The sequence below is a fragment of the Nilaparvata lugens genome, chromosome 1 (assembly GCF_014356525.2).
Source record: "Nilaparvata lugens isolate BPH chromosome 1, ASM1435652v1, whole genome shotgun sequence".
In the NCBI taxonomy this organism is placed as follows: domain Eukaryota; kingdom Metazoa; phylum Arthropoda; class Insecta; order Hemiptera; family Delphacidae; genus Nilaparvata; species Nilaparvata lugens.
The window spans coordinates 2,878,363-2,901,831 of NC_052504.1; the positions used below are offsets into that span (position 1 = coordinate 2,878,363).

At 34.5% G+C, this 23,469-nt stretch overlaps 1 protein-coding gene across 2 annotated transcripts in view; it reads right to left on the reverse strand.

The window, feature by feature from the left end:
- LOC111056533 (runt-related transcription factor 3-like) overlaps positions 1 to 23,469 on the reverse strand; it is a 72,627-nt gene that overhangs the window by 26,506 nt on the left and 22,652 nt on the right. Inside the window, exons 2-3 of one of the 2 annotated variants that reach the window (XM_039427478.1) lie at positions 16,066 to 16,179; positions 11,567 to 11,671 (exon numbers count right to left, since the gene is read on the reverse strand). In XM_039427478.1, coding sequence (XP_039283412.1) covers positions 11,567 to 11,671; positions 16,066 to 16,179 — 219 coding nt within the window. Of the gene's footprint in view, positions 1 to 11,566; positions 11,690 to 16,065; positions 16,180 to 23,469 lie in introns of both variants that reach the window. The other variant, XM_039427468.1, reaches the window with a different exon arrangement.

The window sequence follows — 23,469 nt, forward strand, 5'->3', positions numbered from 1 at the left end:
GATATGTAGAGTGGTGGTAAGAGAAAGAGATAGAGAGAGAAATAGTATGAGAGAGAGATAATGATAGAGAGAGACAAAGTGGGAGAGAGCGACAGAGTAGAAGAGAGAGAGTGAGAAATGGAGTGAGCGAGAAATATTTAGAGTAGGGGTGATAGAACGAGATAGAGAGATTGATTGATTGATTACTTTATTTATGTAGATTACAATATATACTGGCTTATACACTTATATACAATAGCTTACAATACAGCAAAATTATGGATGAATTGACATAATATAGACTAAGAAAATAATTATTGAACTGTATTATGATATGAAAAAGCAATTTGTGATATAATAACTATAGATAATTATATTGTAATGCATCTACATAAATTGGCGGAGCTTTGGACATATCAATGTCAATTCTTCGGAAAGAATATTAAAAATATCCTTCCCACTAACTCTCTACTATAGAGAGAGAGGGACAATGAGAGTGAGAGTGAGACAGAGTGGTTGATTGATTGATTGATTGAGTACTTTATTTATGCAGATTACAATATATATACTGTTATGTATACACTTATACAAAAGCTTACAATACAGCAAAGTTTTAGATAGATTAACATAACATAAACTAAGAAAATAATTATTGAACTGTACAATGATAAGAAATATGATATGAAAAAGCAGTTTGTAATATAATAACTATAGATAATAATCATATTGTTATGCATCTACATAAATTGGCGGAGCTTTGGACATATCAATGTCCATTCTTCGGAAAGAATATTAAAAATATCCTCCCCACTAACTCTCTACCAAAACGTTAATTTCGTTATTTAAACTAAGGATTTATTTATTAATGGAAATATTGTAAAAGTTTTAATCAATATGAATATTAAAGAGAAAAAAAAACAGAAAATTGATAGAGTAAAATAATTATATAGGTAGATAAGATCAAATAATTGATTAATAAAATGAAGTAGGCTGAAAGTAGATCAGGGTTATCAACTTTCAGTAATATACAGCATTATGCAGTGGATAATTGAAATAACATGAGTTTATATATATATATATATATATATATATATATATATATATATATATATATATATATATATATATACAATTCGTTCTATAACATGGTTTAAAGGTTTGTATTTGTGGGATGGGTGGGGGATGGATGTCATGTGATCGTTCTAGGGCCGGACAGTTTCAGTCATTTGTTCCAAAAGATGTTTTTTTAAAGTTAGGATGAAGCTCGCTCGGCTCTCGATGGACCTGATAGAAACAGGAAGTGCATTCCATGCACGACAGGCACTGACTAAGAAGGATTTTGTGAAAATAGTAGTTCGATGATTGGGTATCCTTAAAGTACTTTCTCCGGTTCTAGTATGTGAAGCATCTATCCTCCTACCTTCAGAGACAAATTTGAAATCATCTTTAAAATAGTTCGGATTACCGTATATCAAGATATCTCTAACAAGCTTGACTATTCGAAAAAGCCTCTGATCGGGAAGCTTTAATGTTGAACTAGCAATGTGGGCTGGGGTGATATGATCATGGCGTTGGAGAGAGTAGACGAAACGTAGACAATAATTTTGGCAACGCTGTAGTTTATCATTCAGAGTGACTTGCATATCGTTAAGAACAGAATTACAATACATTAAATGTGGGAAGATGAGAGATTGAACCAATAATAATTTAATGTTTCTAGGGAGGATATCGTGCATTTTCTTCAATGCATGCATGGCTGAGAATACCTTTTTACAAGTTTTGTTCACTTGTTCTGACCAGTCAAGAGTATTATTCATAATAATGCCTAAATTTTTAACTGAGCTACAGTAAGGAATGTCATTACCGTCTACACTAATTTTGTGAATAGATTCAAGGTCAATATTGTTTATAAGACGAGAATATCCAATTATAATGGGTTGTGTTTTGATGGGATTAAGCTTAAGGCCATTTTTCTTTGTCCATTCCACTATCAAATTGATATCCTGATTCATTATTCCAACTGTTTCATTAATTTTTGTTATGGGACAGCTTAAATAGATTTGAAGGTCGTCTGCATAGAGAGAGACAATGTGAGAGAGTGAGAGAGAGAGATAATGATAGAGATGAGAGAGAAATAGAGTGAGAGAGAGAGTGATTCAGTGAGGGTGTGAGAGAGGGAGCAAGAGCCTTTAATGGCATTCTGCCACCGAAAGGGCTTCTGCTAAGGAAAAGGGAAAAAGGAATTTGTTGAACAAGGGGGGAACAAGTCAGGGGAGGCTCCCGTGAGACCCTCAGTGTTGACATGGGTGTCAGAGGGCCCCCCTTTACTACCGTTTTAGGCCTATAAGCTGTTGATGGGGAGTGATCTACATTGTAGGAAGATTCAGTTTAATTTGTCAGTATGCCTTATATAGGTAACATTAAAGCTCCACTTTTAAATATCATTGAAATCAATACAGCATCGATCGGCAATAGTCAGTGTTTCTTATGGATGGAACTGGGAAATCTATAATATAATTAAGGGAACATTGCTAGCAAAGCATTGCTAGCATTGCTCTCATAGCAAGGACCTAATTAGAAACTTGACAAACTGAATCCTAGATATAGTATATTTCGCACCTAGAGCAGAAAATGAGATTTTTCCAGCTCGAAATCGGTTTTCAAGTCCGAGGACTAGAAAAGATTGAGAGCTGGAAAAACATTTTTGCCCGTGGTACGAACGATATTTTTCGGCACACTACAGGTATTGCTGACAAAATAAATAAAGAATACAAAATAAAGAATACTCGTTAAGCTATCGTACCTATCTCTTGATTTTAGTGGTAGAAGATTTGCAGTCAGGATTTCAGATTCTTTTAAAATTTCACTTGGAATACCACAGTCATCTTCAAGCATTTTTGAAAATTCGGAATGCACTAATCAACAATAAATAATTGAATAAAACTGGTTGCGAAGCGAATTAGTTTGATTCGAAACTGGAACTGGAATCATGGCGACTTCAGCTGATGATGAAAGTGGACACTCGCCCGATCTAGCGGATGACTTATTAACTAATTCCATGAGCGGCTGGAAAGAGACAACTTTCTGGCCTAGACCGGAAAAGAAACCCTTCTCTGACGTCGTCTGCAAACAAGGTCTTTCAGATCTACGTAGGGACTGGAAAACAGCTGCTTTCTGTGCAGTGTGGCGAAAAATTCTAAACATGCTTATAACCATCCTCGGTGAATAAACAATCTATATGCAAAAATTCAAGTTAATCAGCCCAGTAGTTCAGACACGATGATGCGTCATTCGTGAATTTCCTACGCCGTACGTGTAAGCCAATTCTTTCCTTTATTACATTATAGTCTAGTATAGGTAACCCCTGCTCTGCAAGAGTCTATTCTAAAACTTGACAAACTGGAAACGTAACGTAACCATAGAGAAACAACAGCGTAAGTAGATATCCCATGGTATAGGGCGTTTATGTCGCAACTTTAACTGTTATCTCAAGTCCATAGTTCATGTAATTCTTTCCAGTGAAGCTGTGTGACACTGGTAGTATCTCATGTTGTGCCGTTCATACACTCTCACTCCAACAAAACTGTAAAATTCGACAAAAATCAACAGTAATCGGCTTGAGATAACAGTAACAGTTGCGACATAATCGCACTATACCATGGGATATCTACTTACGCTATTGTTCCTCTATGACGTAACGAAATCTTGAATAATTGAAAATAATCCTATAACCGTCCTCGGTAAATTAAGAATCTATATGCAACATTTCAAGTTAATCAGTTCATTAGTTCAGACGTGATGATACGACATTCGTGAATTATACAATCAGCTGATAGTTGCAGTGATAGTAGTTTTAATTTTTCTGCTCAAAATTTTCAAGTTTATTTCAATATTATTGAAACTTTCGGATTGTTTAGTGTTATTTCCGGCTCTTATCAACCCTTCAAAATTCAAAATTCATCAGTCATATCTCGAATACGTATTCTCTGAGTGTTAATCTTTGGTGAAAACAGAAATTTTAAACTTAACCTCACTTTGGACTATTTATGTGCCAAAATCAAGGAATTGAAGAAGTTTTGGGCAATTGCCTGTTTCTCTTTCCAAATATCGTGTTTGTAACTGTTCTAATAAATAAATAAATAAATAAATTTCCTATCCCGTACGTGTAGAAGCCAGTTCTTTCCTTTATTATATTATAAACTAGCAGGTAACCCGTGCTTCGCAAAGGTCCAATAAGAAACTTGACAAACTAAAAACTTGATCTACTGAATTCTTGATAGATTTAAAATCGATCTATAACCACCCTCGGTAAATAAACAATCTATAGGCATACTTTCAAGTTAATCAGTCCAGTAGTTCCGACGCGATGATGCGTCATTCGTGAATTTTCTATCCCCTACGTGTATAAGCCAGTTCTTTCCTTTATTATATCATAGATAAATATCACTATATCTCACCAGAAACAGTATCAGACTTCTCATTTCGTTTCCATTGATCTCAAACATGACGTAATTTACCCAACAGAACCTCAGTAAATACACTTCAAATGGTTTTGAGTGGAATCAACCTGTGAGTTTGTTGTTTTGTGGGGTAATATACATATAGTGAGGTCCACGTTATAATGGCAGTGTTTGATTAGCAATGGTATTGCTATCCTTGTCTATCATTCAACAAAGCGGAAAGCGCTATCTCTTTCTCACTTTGCTCTGTTGCCAGATCGTCTTATAACAATGCAGAGTTAATTGACCGAGCGAAGTGAGGTCTAAGATTCAAGTCGACGGTTTGGCATTTCTCTTGATGTTTAAATGTTTGAATGTTTTTATGTTTATATGTTGCGCATCTACGGTGACACGCGGTGATAGATTTTCATGAAATTTGACAGGTATGTTTCTTTTTTAATTGCGCGTCGACGTATATACAAGGTTTTGGAAATTTTGCATTTTAAGGATAATATAAAAGGAAAAAGGAGCCTCCTTTATACGCCAATATTAGAGTAAAAATCGGACTATGGAATATTATTCATCATAAATCAGCTGGCAAGTGATCACACAGATGTGTGGAGAAGCCAGTCTATTGCTGTATTTCTCTATAGTTTCAATCAGGTACTTGTGGATGAGAATACTGCATGAGGTCTACTGTTCACAGAACTACTAGTAACTAATAAACAGAATATTACATCTTAATTATAAGAATTCATTATTGAATTACTGAAAAATATGATTTCTTGCTCGATAAAATATAATTGATTATTTTAAACGAGAATGAACAGTTGATATTACATCAATAAACCTGTATCTGCTACCGTCTATAGAAGGCATTGACAAGACAGAGGATTGGCAACGTTGCTCTGCTATCTTTCTCCACTGCCATTATAACGTGGACCTAATTATTTGAGATCGATATATCTTGCCTTTTTTCAGAGTATTGCAACATATGGCATACTACTGTGGGGGAATAGTAATCATGCAGAAAATATTTTATTATTACAAAAGAAGGTGGTCAGGGTTTTAACTGATTCCCATAGTCTAGCACACTGTAAGCCTCTTTTCGTCCAGCTTAGAATAATGACAATAGTGAATTTTCACATATATACTGTATCGTTGCATGTTAAAAAAACTCATCCAATTTAAAATTAAGGCATCAAACTCATAGCTATAACACAAGAAATTGTCATAGGATTGACATTCCCTATCATAGGTTATCCAAAACAGCCAAAAGTTATGATACATTTGGTATAAAAATTTGCAATTAATTACCTACAGATTTAATATTAGAGACAGAAAAGAAATTTAAGACGAGATTATTGAATTGGCTGGTGATAAATCCTTTTTATAGTGTTGAAGAGTTCTTTGAGAGTGAAATAATTGTTGCTTAGAGTTAAGAGGTTTCTATTTGTATTTATATATTGTTCTAAAGGCTCAAGTGCTTTAAGGAATATGTTTTTTGCATTCAAATGAATATTATTAATGTATTTGAAAATCCAATTGACTTACAGTTTACTTAGGTACTGTATTATTTTCAAGACTCAGTAATGTAATTTTGTATGTACAGTTGCTGTAAAATTTGATTTTATCTTTTGTCTTACTGTATTCAATATTTGACTTTGCCTATTGTTCTGAGAATTTAACGGCAATAAAATCATATTTATTTATTTAACAACGTAGAATTAATAATTGGTTAACAAAATATTTCATCTTGATTATGTACACGACTCAGGATCGGCAACATTGTTCTCCTATCTTTCTCCACTGCCATTATAACGTGGACCTCTTTATAAGCTTCCTCTCACTCTACCCTACCAGCATTAGTTGAATTGACAGCAAAAATGCAAATATTTAAGAAGCCATTTTGGAGTAGATCGCCTCCTACAGTGAGATACAATTTACCCTGTCAGTATAGGTTCAACTGGGAGTATTATTGTTATATTTATGGAAAATCCTGACATATTGAAGTGAATCTGAGCATGGACGCTAAGCGGCTTTCTGTGGTTGCCATGACAACGGTTGCCACTTGTTGTTACAAATGGCCAATGGCGTAAGTTCTTAACTGGATGCCAAAACAACTGAAACATCTCCCAACGATCATTAAAATTGAGTTTTGACATTCAGATCTCAGATAGAATGTTAACCTGCACTGTATATTGATGTCAATTTTGGCATTTGGATAGAAAGTTATCCAACAATGGCATAACGGTAGTGTACGAGTTGGTTGTTTCCCATCATTTTGGTAGAGAGTTATTGGAAAGGATATTTTGTCTCTATAGCCTGATTTTTATTAGTAGCGTCACCTGAGCAAAAAATCAAATCAAATTTATTTTCCATTTTCAAGACAAAAATAGAATTGAATAATAGCATACTATTATGCAATATTGTATACAAAATAATACACTCAATACAATACAGGAAAAAAAACCTGCTAAGGCATAAGCCTGAGCGCAGGTAAGTTGCAAATAAACTTATCTACTGCATCTTAATAGTAGGAATATTTTACAATTTTTACTTTCCATGCCCTATTACCATACGTAAGGAAAGTATTGCTTTACGAAAAAAAATTAAGTGTGTGTGTGTGTGTGTGTTTGAGTGTGTGTGTGAGCGTATGTGCGTCTGTGTACACGATATCTCATCTCCCAATAAACGGAATGACTTGAAATTTGGAGCTTAAGGTCCTTACAATATAAGGATCCGACACGAACAATTTCGATCAAATTCAATCAAAGATGGCGGCTACAATGACAAAAATGTTGTCAAAAAAGGGGCTTTTCACGATTTTCTCGGAAACGGCGCCAACGATTTTGATCAAATTCATACCTGAGAAATTCATTGATAAGCTCTATCAACTGCCACAAGTCCCATACCTGTAAAAATTTCAGGAGCTCCACCCCAACTATGCAAAGTTTGATTTTAGATTCCCAATTATCAGCCTTCAGATACAATTTAAACAAAAACTTTGAAGTGGAAAAGATTGAGCATAAAAATCTCTACAGTTAATGTTCAGTAACATTTTCACCTAAAATTGAAAATTTGCTCGAAGTTCGAGAAAATAAGATTATTCAATTTCAAACTGTTGGCAACTGTTGATTCTATTAAATCATTCACTATGAAGAGATAGCAGAAATAGTATGTTTGCAGCGCTATTGTCCTGTCACCAGCTGGCTTAAATCTTTGAATAGTAGACTTCAGATGCGCGTGAACACTAGAGTCAGTTGATCAATTTTCATAACGGCAAGGAAAGTTGTGTGAGTGTGCCACACCAGATTTTTATTAGTAGAGTCCCCTGAGCAAGTACTAACTTTCTTGTGAACTCTCCCAATGAAAACGTTCTTGGTAGAGTAGAGTCATGGTAGAGTACCAGTTTTCAGTAGAGTAGAGTGGGATAGCACCGTGGTATAGTACTCTAGCACTTGCCTTCCCCCACCACCGCTTCTCACTCTACTCTACCACTACTATGCTAATGAAAACAGTCTCGAGCTAGTAGAGTCGTGCCGTAGGCTGTCAAGTTTAAGAAGTATTGTTATTTATTAAAAAATAATAATTCATAAAAAAGGGTTTTTCTAATATTTTTTAATAATATTAATATAATATTTTAAAATAATATTTTTATAATTTTTTAAAAAGGGTTTAGAAAGTTTTGACATTTCAAGGTTAGCTCTGTTCACTAGACAACACACATTACCTACTATTCTCAATTGTAGTGAAAACAGTCACTCAACCAAGTAATTAGATTAGTTTGATTTTTACTTTCCTTGCCCTACTACCATAGGTAAGGAAAGTATTGCTTTCCAAAAAAAATTAAGGTACCCAAATTTCAAGTTTTCTATACGTTTCAAGGTCCCCTGAGTCCAAAAACATGATTTTTGGGTATTGGTCTGTGTGTGTGTATGTGTGTATGTGTGTGTGTGTGTATGTCTGTGAACACGATAACTCCATTCCTAATTAACCGATTGACTTGAAATTTTAAACTTAAGGTCCTTATACCATGGGGACCCGACAATAAGAAATTCAATAAAATTCAATTCAAGATGGTGGAAAAAATGGCGGATAATTACTAAAAAACCATGTTTTTCACGTTTTTCTCGAAAATGGCTCTAACGATTTTCTTCAAATCTATACCGTGGATAGCTATTTATAAGCCCTATCAACTGACATGAGTCTCATTTCTGGGAAAATTTCAGGAGCTCCGTAATATTCTTGAGAAAAATGGCAGATAATGACTAAAAATCCATGTTTTTCACGGTTTTCTGGCAAACGGCTCAAACGATTTTCTCCAAATTTATACCATGGATAGCTATTTTTAAGCCCTATCAACTGGCATAAGTTTCATTTCTGGGAAAATTTCAGGAGCTCCGTAATATTCTTGAGAAAAATGGCGGATAATGACTAAAAATCCATGCTTTTCACGGTTTTCTCGAAAACGGCTCTAACGATTTTCTTCAAATTCAAGCCATTGGTAGCTATTCATAAGTCCTATCAATTGACATGAGTTTTTTCCTTGGAGAATTGCAGGAGCTCCGTAATATTCTTGAGAAAAATGGCGGATAATTACTAAAAAACCATGTTTTTCACGATTTTTTCAAAATAACTTGACCGATTTTTTTCAAATTCATACTCTGTATAGTTATTTATCAGCTCTATTAACTGGCATGAGTCTCCTTTCTGGGAAACTAATGGGGGGTCCACCCATCCTTGAGAAATGGACTTTGTAACCTCCTTCTCGTGCATGAGGTAGGTAGGTAGAGCACTTCATAAAAAGAACACATAGTCGAGATATTTCATCTGTAGAACAGCTGTTTTGACGACTTTAAAAAAATGACGACTAAAAAAATCATTGAATTTCACAATTTACACAAAGGAAAAAGTACTCTGAAAACAATTATATATACACATATACAAAAGTCTGATCGTAGTTTCGAATATGAGCAAGGAAAGTTGTGTGAGTGTACCACACCAGATTTTTTACTTTCCTTGCCCTATTACCATAGGTAAGGAAAGTATTGCCTTCCGAAAAAAATTAAGGTACCCAAATTTTTAAATTTCTATACGTTTCAAGGTCCCCTGAGTCCAAAAAAGTTGTTTTTGGGTATTGGTTTGTATGTGTGTGTGTGTGTATGAGTGTATGTGTGTCTGTGTACACGATATCTCATCTCCCAATTAACGGAATGTCTTGAAATTTGTAACTTAATGTCCTTACACTATAAGAATCCAAATGCAATTCAAGATGGCGGCAAAAATGGCGAAAATGTTGTCAAAAACAGGGGTTCTCTCGATTTTCTCAAAAATGGTTCCAACGATTTTGATCAAATTCATACCTTAAATAGTCATTGATAAGCTCTATCAACTGCCACAAGTCTCATGTCTGTAAAATATCTGTAAAAATTCCAGGAGCTCCGTCCCATCTATACAAAGTTTGATTTTAGATTCCCAATTATCAGGCTTCAGATACAATTTAAACAAAACTTTTAAGTGGAAAAGATTGAGCATAAAAATCTCTACAGTTATTGTTCATTAACATTTTCACCTAGAATTGAAAATAGGCTCGAAGTTCGAGAAAATAAGATTATTCAATTTCAAACTGTTGGCAACTGTTGATTCTGTTAAATCATTCACTATGAAGAGATAGCAGAAATCGTATGTTTGCAGCGCTATTGTTCTGTCACCAGCTGGCTTAAATCTTTGAATAGTAGACTTTAGATGCGCGTGAACACTAGAGTCAGTTGATTAATTTTCATAACGGCAAGGAAAGTTGTGTGAGTGTGCCACACCAGATTTTTATTAGTAGAGTCCCCTGAGCAAGTACTAACTTTCTTGTGAACTCTCCCAATGAAAACGTTCTTGGTAGAGTAGAGTCATGGTAGAGTACCAGTTTTCAGTAGAGTAGAGTGGGATAGCACCGTGGTATAGTACTCTAGCACTTGCCTTCCCCCACCACCGCTTCTCACTCTACTCTACCACTACTATGCTAATGAAAACAGTCTCGAGCTAGTAGAGTCGTGCCGTAGGCTGTCAAGTTTAAGAAGTATTGTTATTTATTAAAAAATAATAATTCATAAAAAAGGGTTTTTCTAATATTTTTTAATAATATTAATATAATATTTTAAAATAATATTTTTATAATTTTTTAAAAAGGGTTTAGAAAGTTTTGACATTTCAAGGTTAGCTCTGTTCACTAGACAACACACATTACCTACTATTCTCAATTGTAGTGAAAACAGTCACTCAACCAAGTAATTAGATTAGTTTGATTTTTATTGTGTAGTTGAGAAGTTGATATTGTGGTAATTATTCATATTGAATGAGAAATACTAACAAATTGTCAAAAAACCACAGATTTATTAATACTTAGAAAGACCTGGTTTCGGTTATTACACCATTGTAAATCTCTGATAAACAATGGTGTAATAACCGAGACCGGTCTTTCTAAGTATCATAGATCTGTGGTTTTATGACAATTTCTCAGTCTTTCTCATTCAATAAGTAGATTAGTGTTATCTCGGTAGAGTTAGTATACCAGTTACTCGACCACTGAATTTACTAGTGGAAACCAGGCTTAAATTAAGTTCCTCTCTTTCGTGGATTAGTTCAAATAATTAACAACATCATTATTATTTATTATGACAATTACAGATCATATAACTATGACTGGGAGAGAGCAAACGTCTCAGACAAACGTGTTCTTCTATCAAATTTAATGATCTGTAAAGGTGCGTACAGATTCACGCGCCGCGAACATGAGCAATTCACTTTTAATCAGCTGATGCCAAGCTTATTATATTTGTATCTTACCGTTTCTGTAAAAATACAGATATAGTCAGCTGATTAAAAGTGAATTGCTCATGTTCGCGGCGCGTATATCTGTACGCACCTTAACATTTCCACAAAATAAGTTTCCGTTTATGTTTATAAAGATTAAGTTTCCATGAATGTAGTTTCAAGAACACTATATTCAACCCACTCCATTTTAAACCTAACATGTGTTTCAAACTATTCTATAAATCTAGACGTAGATTCGCACTCTATTCAATGCACTTCATTTTAGCATTATCGTTTTTCATACTATTCTATAAAGAAAGGTTTTTAGTGTTACAACTTACCAGATAGTTTGAAGGGCAGTCCTTCCCCTAACCGCTGAGGGTCCAAAGGGTTTCCAAAGGGAAAGGGCCTCGGCCCAAAGTGGAACGGATGGAACTGCTGATGCCCTGAAATAAAGGAGAAGTCTGCTCATAGAGATAACATTTCCACTTCGACATTATTCTACTCCAATACATCATTAATAGAAATTAAATAATCTTAATATCCAGGGCCGTTTTGGATGATTAAATACAAGCGGATAGATTATCTTTCTTGATCCATGAACATCTTTATAGATGCATAAGATCTCGCAAAATATTAGAGCACTTGGGACCGGTTTCTGAGCTCTAGACTTTGAACAGCTGGAGTCAGAAAATTGGCTTTCCGAAATGGGGCGTAGTCGTAGTTTTTTTGATAATCTTTATTTTCTCATTTCCATAATAATTGGAAACGTTTTTCCTTGACGAAATGAAACATTCCTTAAAAAATCAAAATAGCTGAAACTTCACACTATTTTCTCTTTATTTTATTTTGTGTTCAATTTTCTAGTTTTCGAAATTTAATTGAAACGTGGACTTCGACCACGCCCCATTTTGGAAAGCCAATTTTCTGACTCCAGCTGTTTAAAGTCTAGAACTTAGCTAAATCCCGAGCTCGGAAAATGCCCCTTAGGCTACACACACATAAATTTTTGGGCGTACGATTTTTGGTTACCTTATAAATTATATTGGATTTGTCACCTGGTCATATGGGACATATATATGATTCATATATTTATCTCATATTGATCAGGATTTTAGAGTTTTAATTTACGAAAAGTTTAATGAACGGTGTTTCTGCCTTTGAACAGTTTTGTCATCGACAGAAAGATTGTTTATTTCACTTGTTATCAAAATTATTGTAGCTTCTCTTTTGTTTTTCATAACAAACGTGCTCGCTTGTGCGACGGATAAAAATATGTATTTGAAATGGCTTCATGTTTGGCATTGACTGAGTTATATATTAATACCCAAAATTTTACTTTTGTGGTGTGTGTGAGTTCGTTCGTTAGGACTGTGACTAAAGTCCGGCTGTTCTGGTGAAGGGGATAGATTTTGTTCTTGTTTTATAATACAGTTTTCCTGTCACAGTTCGGGCAGTTTAAAGAGAATTGTATTATTGAATAGGAAGGGATCTGAACCCACTTCATTAGATCAGTTTTTTTATTTTTCATTAATAATTAACGTCGCGTTCAACCAGTGGATGCCAAATTGGGGGCCATTATCAAAAAGGTAGGTGACTACTGAGTCATTGTTTTAAATTTTCCATAACCACAACAAATTTAATCTTCACTAGCAGCCAAGCGAGTAGCCCTTGAAATATTCATCCATTTATTGTTATTTCATAATTTATAATTATAATTCCAATTTTTGTACTAATAATTTATTGTTTTGTTTTAATTATCAAAAACCAGTACGATCATTTTTTGTTTTTCATTTCCCCACCTTTACAGATTGAACAGATGATGTTTGTCAAGTTCCGTTCAATCTGATACAATATTCATAAGTACGGCAAAAAATAAAACGTCCAAAAATCGATATGTTTGTAACTAACTGGCTTTACATACAATATCGGGGACCGAGCTTCGCTCTGGAGTACAGAAGCATGAAAAATTTATTACGAAAGAAGAAATTATACTAACATTCATACAGAAATGTTCTATCTAATCACAGTGAATTGAGGTTAATTCCCAGAGGAAAGCAAAAATTTCCCTCACGAAGGCCCAGTTGCACAAAAGCCGGTTAAATTTTAATCCAAATTAGCTTCAAGTGAACCAAATCAGAGAAGACCAGATGGATCTATTGGAATCAATAAGATTTGAAAATAACCCGGCTCTTTTGCAACCGACACTAAGTACCTGATTGAATGATTACAAAAGTTCAACAGCTGAGTCATAATTTTGACACAGTCCCACACACATGAGCTCGCTCACTCACTTCCATCATCAACAGACGACGAAAAAATTATTATCATCTGTTTCTCCAAGAATGAATAATAATTATCCTTTTGAAGTCCTTCAGTGAGTTTTCCCAGGGAAGATACCTAGTTCAATCGAATCTTTATATTATAAACCTACTATGTTCTGAATTTCGTGAGAATCGTTAGACCCGTTTTCGAGATCCGGTGAAATACAAACATATAAACATCTAAACATGTTAACATCTGAACATCCAAACATCTAAACATATGAACAGAAGTTGCTCGTTTGATAGTATAGGATATACTATAATTGACTTGGATCATACTATCATACTATACATTATTGACTTGGACTAATAGAGTCCAAGTCAATAAGCTAATGAATGGTGTGGTCAATAAGTTATAATGCCTATATTAAGCGTTTCAGCGGTTGCAGAGCATTGAAGGTCTATGCTGGATTCAGTTTTATATGTTCCTATTCTGATTATCAGCTGACTACTGGCATTATAAGAGTGTATTCAACGATATGGCAACGTTGCAGAGCTAGAAAAGGATAACGTTATTTGCTCTGTCGAATGATAGATAAGGATAGCAACACCAATAAAAATCTGGTGTGGCGCACTCACACAACTTTCCTTGCCGTTATGAAAATTTATCACCTGACGCTAGTGTACACGCGCATCTCAAGTCTACTATATTCAAAGATCCAAGCCAGCTGGTGACAAGACAATAACGCTGGAGACACAAGAAGTCTGCTATCTCTTTATAGTGAATGATTTAATAGAATCAACCGTTGCCACCAGTTTGGAATTGAAATAATAACATTTTCTCAAATTTCGATCTTATTTTCAATTATAGGTGAAAAATGTTACGAGACATTAATTGTAGAGATTTTCATGTTCAATCTTTTCCACTTGGAATTCTTTGTTTAAATTGTATGTGAAGCCTGATAATTGGGAATCTAGAATCAAACTTTGCATAGATGGGGCGGAGCTCCTGGAATTCTCACAGATATGAGACTTGTGGCAGTTGATAGAGCTTATCAATGACTATTTCAAGTATAAATTTGATCAAAATCGTTGGAGGTGTTTTCAAGAAAATCGCGAAAAACCCTGTTTTTGATGACATTTTCGCAGTTTCAGCCGCCATCTTGGATTGCATTTGATTGAAATTGTTCGTGTCGGATCCTTGTAGTGTGAGGACCTTAAGTTCCGAATTTCAAGTCATTCCGTTAATTGGGAGATGAGATATCGTGTACACAGACGCACATACACTCTTACACACACGCACACATACAGACCAAATACCCAAAAACCACTTTTTTGGATTCAGGGGACTTTGAAACGTATAGAAATTTAGAAATTGGGGTACCTTAATTTTTTTCGGAAAGAAATACTTTCCTCACCTATGGTAATAGGGCAAGGAAAGAAAAAATATTAGTGGAAAAAGATTGATTGATTGATTGATTGAGTACTTTATTTATGTAGATTACAATATATACTGGCTTATACACTTATATACAATAGCTGGCAATACAGCAAAATTATAGATGAATTTACATAATATAGACTAAGAAAATAAATTATTGAACTGTATATGATATGAAAAGCAATTTGTAATATAATAACTATAGATAATAATTAATTGTTATGCATCTACATAAATTGGCGGAGCTTTGGACATATCAATGTCCATTCTTCGGAAAGAATATTAAAAATATCCTCTCCACTAACTCTCTACCAAAAAGATAAGATATTTTTGCAATTGAGAGAAGAGCGAAAGGGAGTCTACAACAATTTCTATCCAAATTTGGGAAAGGAACACTTTTTGACGTAAGGCCTGTTGTTCCTTCCCCAATCATTCATAGTTGAGAATTATATTGTATCTATCAATGTATAAAAAAATAAACAAGAAGTGGAACAGATACAAGAAAGATTACTCGGATAAGCAGATGAAGATGAAATTTTTGTTCGATTGAGCAATAGTTATTTGTGCAACTAGTGCGCAAAGTGACAGTTTGCTGCACCGAAAGAAACGTTTACGCCCGAGCCGTAGGCGAGGGCGGAATGGTTTCTTGAGTGCAGCAGAGGAACTTTGCGCACGTATTTCACATTAAGTTTTTCCTACAGTTACCATTGAATATGAAAAGTGGGTAATTATGGGTAAAATTGCCTGAAATGCATCAAATGTTTTTCTGTGTAATTTTATTATTGATGAAAACCTTAATCCTAAAATCCTAAAGTCCTCGTTGTCGTTGGTTATAATATATAATGAATAATAATTAGCGCGTTGTGCTTCGTTGCACCTCTGCTCACTATAGCAGCCACAGCAGTCACTGTTACCAACTTCATTTTGATTTTGCTGCACTGTTGCTCCATATAACCTACTAAGTATTTTGCGTTGCCATGTTGCAAATCTGGAGTGCAGAAAAATTTTTCCCGCACTAGAGCGGAAAAGTGATTCTTTGCGTTCTGTAATCAGTGCAGCAATGGCCACTTTTCAACGTAACTGTAGGAAAAAATATGAGCGAGTGAAAATAAAATGAAATAAAGAAAATACTCACTTGTTTTGGACCTGGGCTCCCTTGGTCCATCAACAGTCACCTTGATTGCCTTGGTGTAGGTGGCTATCTGTGGCGGACACGAGTTCAGAATTATCGTCAGAGTGAAACTCTTCCCTGGAACAAAGATGAAAAATACATTGAAATTTTGTAGAATAGCTTCAAAGTAATAAGTCTTGATAAGCCAAAAATTAGTCAATCATGATAAGCTTCAATCATACTATAGTGAGGTCCACGTTATAATGGCAGTGAAGAAAGATAGGAGAACAACGTTGCCGAACCTCTGTCTTGTCAATGCCTTCCATAGACGGTAGCTGACACAGGTTTATTGGTGTAGTATTAACTGTTCATTCTCGTTTAAAATGATCTTTTTGTGTAGTTGAGAAGTTGATATTGTGGTAATTATTCATATTGAATAAAAAAGACTAAGAAGTTGTCAAAAAATCACAGATTTATTGATACTAAAGTCAGTTACACACACATCGATTTTTCTTCGTACGATATTTTACCGTCCTTATGAATTCCATCTGATTAAATGGGACTTGACAAACATCATCTGTTTGAAATCATCTGTTTAATCCAATTGAATTTATATGGACGACAAAATATCGTACGAACAAAAATCGATGTGTGTGTAGCTAGCCTTAGAAAGACCGTTTTCAGTTATTGACCATGGTGTAATAACCGAAACCAGTCTTTCTAAGTATCAATAAATCTGTGATTTTTTGACAATTTCTTAGTCTTTTTTATTCAATTTGAAATAATCAATTATATTCTATCAAACAAAAAACCATATTTTTCAATAATTTACTAATGCATTTTCATAATTAAGATGAAATAATATTTTGTGAATTAATTGTAAATTCCACATTGTTAAAATCCGATCTGGCAACAGAGCAAAGCGAGAAAGAGATAGCGCTTTCCGCTTTGTTGAATGATAAACAAGGATAGCAATACCATTGCTAATTAAAACACTGCCATTATAGCGTGGACCTCACTATAGCAGGTAACCTGTGCTCCGACAGGGTCCAATTGAAAACTTGACCTTTTGAAATCTTCAAGAATTGAAAATAGGCCTATAATCATCCTCGGTTAATCAATAATCTATATGCATACTTTCAAGTTAATCAGTTGAGTAGTTAAGACGTGATGATGCGTCATTCGTAAATTTACTATCCCGTACAAGTATAAGCCAGTTCTTTCCTTTATTAATTATTTATTAAGATATATTTTTGAACGAAAATTGAACTTAAACGTTTTACAGTAGAAACATAACCTATTTTTTGGACATTATAAGAGTATATATATATATATTTTTATATATATATATATATATATATATACATATATATATATATATATAAGATTTTTTGGACATTTGGACGAGTATAAGCCAGTTCTGTCTTTTATTATAATACTAGCAGGTAACCCGTGCTCCGCGAGGGTCTATTTTAACTTGAAAAAATCAATGAAAACTTGACCTGCTGAAATCTTCAAGAATTGAAAATAGGCCTTTAACCATCCTTGGTTAATAGTAAATCTATATTCAAAATTTCAAGTTATTCAGTTGAGTAGTTGAGACGTGATGATGCGTCATTCGTGAATTTTCTATTCCGTACGTGTATAAGCCAATTCTTTCCTTTATATTAAAATAGATACGTATACAGTTTCAAGTCACAGTACTCTAGATACAGCACATATGGTGAGGTCCACGTTATAATGGCAGTGTTTGATTAGAAATGGTATTGCTATCCTTGTCTATCATTCAACAAAGTGGATAGCGCTATCTCTTTCTCGCTTTGCTCTGTTGCCAGATAGTCTTTTAACGATGTAAAATTAAGTAAATTGAGTAACAAAATATTTCATCTTAATTATGTAAATTCATTATTTGATTATTGAAAAATATAGATTCTTGTTTAATGAAATATAATTGATTATTTTAAACGAGGATGAACAGTTATTATTACATCAATAAACCTGTATCAGCTACCGTCTATATTAAGGTGCGTACAGATATACGCGCCGCGAACATGAGCAATTCACTTTTAATTAGCTGACTTTTTATTTTTACAGAAACGGTAAGATACAGATATAAAAAGCTTGGCATCAGATGGTTAAAAGGGAATTACTCATGTTCGCGGCGCGTAAATCTGTACGCACCTTTAGACATTGACAAGACAGAGGATCGGCAACGTTGTTCCCCTATCTTTCTTTACTGCCATTATAACGTAGACCTCAACATAGCAGATACAGATAGATACAGTTATACTGTACATGTGGACATCTGAAGCCAGCAAATCTTCCAAATAAAACCCACCAACTCAACTCCAGATAAAAAACTACAAATGTTTAACTAGAAGCCGAATTTACGACCATCTATAGCTGTGGTAGACTGGGGGTTCAGGGGTCTCAACCAACTTATCCAGGGGGGGCTGCGGTCTTTTCTGCGGGTGATAAAATGGGGCCCCCCCCAGACAAGGAAGGATGAGTTATCTTTATCGTCCGCAGACGATTCCACTGCTGTGGACCACTGTACTTTGAGATCCCCCTCTCATGCCCTCCAGTCCCCTTGCCAAGAAACTCTGATAGGGAGGGGTGAAGCAGGGGTTAACCAAAAAAGGGGGCTCGGTTACCCCCCTAAACGCGGGTACCCCCAAACCAGCGGAGCGACCACGCTCTGAAACCAACGTTGGTGGTTCTTCTCCTCACTCTCTCATCCTTTCACTCTATCTCACTCTCTCTCGCCCTCATTCACTCTCTCTCACTCTATTACTCTCTCTTCCATCTCTCTCAACCTCTCTCTCTCTCTCGCTCATTGTCGCAGTGTGAGAACCAGCCAAGTGACCATAATTTTCTGGCTTCACATAGCGGTGCGGTGTGTACCGTCCCTATAACAATGTGTGGTGGTCTTTTTTCTTTGGCCAAATTTCTTCATCTTGTCGTTGGTTTGCCTAGCGTGTGTGCGTGTGGTTGTATAAAAATTCATGTGGCAAGGTAGTTTATGGAGCTTTTGAGCTGATTTAGTGGAGGTAAAAAGTAAATTCGTATGGCTTTTGTTGGTGGGGAGTCCCTTGCGGGAAGGTCCCACCGCCTGAATATATAATTTAAGCCGTCAATGGGCCTTACGACTGTCATACTTCAGCCGGGACCGACAGTTTAACGTGCCTATCCGATAACACGGGAGTGATCTGGTTAGTGGAGGTAAAAATCTCTGTATGATAAATGATATTTACTCTGGACTTGGAATCTAGATAGATATGGGAAGAAAGCTTCTGGAATTTTGATAATATGTAATCGGACTGATTCTCAGAGTTTATTCTGGACTTGGAATGTAGATGGGATATAAGCTTTTGGAATTGTGCAATTGGAATTATTGATTTGTACAATTTTGGAATTATTGAAATTATAATGCACAATGTAACCGGATGGTTTGTCGAAGTTAAGGTTGTGCAAAGGCTGAAAATGGACTTTCTACTGGTGATATTTATCAGTTTTTCGATTTGTATATTATCATGAAGCTATCAAAATGAAAAAGGTTTTTCAGGAAAACATTTTTTTTTTTTGCAATCATTACTTTTTGAGATATAGGCGCCCAAAGTTTAATTTTTAGGACAGAACATTTTTAGGACAAGATATAAATCCATGAGATTTAGAGGATAGATTCTTCATGGTATTGTTGATCTAGTAAAACAAACATTTTCTGAAAATATTGATTTTTGAGAAAGTTATTCAATTAACCAAAAATAACTCAATCGCCGTCGATACGCCAATCCATTCATCCCATCAGAGAGCATTCTGTGTTGTCGTGTTGGCGAAAAATCGGTGTGTTGAAATTAACAAAATAAACTACCATAATGCTGATTTCCTACAAACTTCATTTCTCACTTTTCATGGTTTCAGAAATCAATTTCTTTTCGAAAATATTTGTTGCAATTTTAATCATCAGATTGAAAAATAAAAATGTAAAAAAAATGTTTTCTATCAATAACTCCAAACTGCAAACTAGAATCATGGTCTCAGCTTATGGAAAGACAAAGTTAGTAGACAACTGTCTACTAACGTTGATGGAAAGATACATTTTCAAGATGTTCGATGTTTTTGAACGGGTAGTATTATAGTCCACTAGACAGCTGATTTATGATGAATAATTCTATAGTCTGATTTTTACGGTAATATTGGTGTTCGAAGAAAACTCCTTTCCCTTTTGTATTATCCTTAAAGTGCAAAATTTCAAAAAAAAAAACTTATGTATACTTTGTCGCGAAATTCAAAAAGGAACATACCTGTCAAATTTCATGAAAATCTATCGCTTCGTTTAGCTGTAAATGCGCAACATATAAACATTTAAACATATAAACATTCAAACATAAAGAGAAATGCGAAACCGTCGACTTGGATCTTAGACCTCACTTCGCTCGGTCAATAATCAATGGGAATGAAACAACAGATCTCTTAATAATAGAGGCTCAGCTCTTAATATTTTAGTTCCTGATTGGAAATTATCCCAAAAAGTATGTTGAGGTTGAGTGGTAGAGAGGACTTAAAAGTCCTAACTCCGCCTAATAAAGAATTTTTTCATTTCATTTCATATGTCATGTCAGCACTTTTAAACACATATATTTAAATATTTGTTAACCTTATCTCTATCATTTTTGGAATACATATCCCAGAATAATGAAATACAATATAGAAACTACAGTAGCTTCTAATACACACATTATCAAATCGAAACTTATCGACTGTCGAAGAATAATTAGAACATCGACAAACTCCCACTCAGGGCTGCCAACTCAACGAAACAGCTTGAAGACAACTGGATGAATTGCATTGTCAATTAGACAGTTGGCAACTGTCAATCACAGGCTCTCCAAATAACAACGGCGCCGTTTTTGCTAATGACGCGAAAATCTTGTACAGTGTGCACAAGACTTGAGAACATGGAAACTGCATCAGTCAGCAAATACGTGGCACACACACAATAAAACAGTGAGGACTCTCGTTTCAACTTTGTAGTAGAGTCATCTGACGAGTCACTTGAGTCGTGTCGTGAGGTCCACGTTATAATGGCAGTATTTGATTGAAATTGGTGTTGTTATCCTTGTCTATCATTCGACAAAGCAGGTAGCGCTATCCTTGTTATCATCTTCGTATCACCTGCTGTATCATCTATCTATAGTGAGGTTCCTATAGAGGCCAACGTTATAATGGCAGTATTTAATGACCATTGAATATCGGGCCACCGAGCTTCGCTCGTTATTTATTTATTGACTTTTGATAAACCGAACTCAATTCTTTGAAATGATTGGGGAAGTACTAACAGGCACAGCCCAAAACTGTTTCGTTCCCGAATTTTGATTTATACAATATAAATAGTCCAGAAAGTAGGTTATGTTCCATACACTTGAATTCAGGTTCAATTTTCTGTTCAAACATTTGAAAACAAAAAATGTATAATCTAGATTATATACAAACCAAATTGAATAACAAAATAACACTCACTAATCACTTGAAATTGTCAAATAATGATCAACTTTGAAAAATATGATATACTGATATATATTACATATTTTACATTGGTAAATGTAATTTACTAATGTGACTATGTTTTTGACTTGTGTCAATATTGTATTATTGTACAATGCATGACATCAATAAAATTGAAATTGAAATACTCTAGTTCAGGAGGACATGTCATGTCAACTAATCATATTATGTTGATCAAATCGATTAAATTGTCTAGCTAGATGAAATTTCTCGCTGATTGATTATGATTACACAGCTGGAAGTAATTCTGTCTCTCTCCCACACAGGCACACACATCTTCTGTTATCGAGAGACTACGAAATTATCATCTGTTTTCCAAGGATGAATTATCCTTTTAATGTCGTTCAACGAGTTTTCCAAAGAATGAGACCTAGTTCAATCGAATCTTTATATCATAAACATACTATGTTCCAAATTTCGTGGAAATCGTTAGAGCCGTTTTCGAGATCCGTAAAACATAAATAACCAGATATAAAAAAGCCAGATATTAAATTAGCCAGATATAAAAATAACCAGATATAAAAGTAACCAGATATATGAATACAGAAATTGCTCGCTAAATATAATAGGATGCTGCTATCATTCTTGTATAATATTTGTATCATTATCCTATTGAGAGGTCCACGTTATAATGGGGGTATTTGATTAAAATTAGTGTTGCTATCCTTGTCTATCATCCTTGAATCATCTTTGTATAATTATCCTATTATCTTTGTATCATCTCTCTATCATCATTGTATCATCGTCCTATACTGAGGTCCACGTTATAATGGCAGTATTTGATCAACATTGCTGTTGCTATCCTTGTCTATCATTCGACAAAGCAGGTAGCACTAATCTTTTCCATCTGTGCAAGATCGTTCTCACCAATGTAGAGATATAATTAATAAAATATTCAAGCTCAATATTATTATAAAAATGTATTATTGAATCATTGTAGAATATATTTTCTTGACAATTTGATCATTAAAAACAAGGAGAAACAGTAGTTGATATCACATCAGATATACCGGTATCAGCTATCTTCTATAGAAGGCAGTGGCAAGGCAGAGAATCAGCAAAGCTGTCCTCGTATCTGTCTATAAGATAGGAGAACAACGTTGCCGATCCTCTGTGTTGTCAATGCCTTCTATAGATGGTAGCTGATACAGGTATATTAATGTAATATTAACTGCTCATTCTCGTTTAAAATAATCAATTTTATTTTATTAAGCAAGAAATTATATTTTGCAATAATTCCATAAATAATTTTCATAATTAAGAAGAAATATTTTGTTAACTAACTATCAGTGCAGAAAGATAGCAGAACAACGTTGCCGATCCTCTGTCTTGTCAATGACTTCTATAGACGGTAGCTGATACTGGTTCATTGATGTAATATTAACTGTTCATTCTCGTTTAAAATAATCAATTATATTTTATTAAGCAAGAAATTATATTTTTCAATACTTTCATAAAGAATTTTCATAATTAAGAAGAAATATTTTGTTAACTAACTATCAGTGCAGAGAGATAGCAGAACAACGTTGCCGATCCTCTGTCTTGTCAATGACTTCTATAGACGGTAGCTGATACAGATTCATTGATGTAATATTAACTGTTCATTCTCGTTTAAAATGATCAATTATATTTTATTAAGCAATAAATTATATTTTGCAATGATGAATTTACATAATTAAGATGAAATATTTTATTAATTAATTATCAATTCTACAAAGACGATCTGGCAAGAGAGCAGAGCGAGAAAGAGATAACGCTATCCGCTTTGTTGAATGATTGACAAGGATAGCAATACCATTGCTAATCAAACACTGCCATTATAACGTGGACCTCACTATAGAATTCATGTGACTCTAGTAGCTC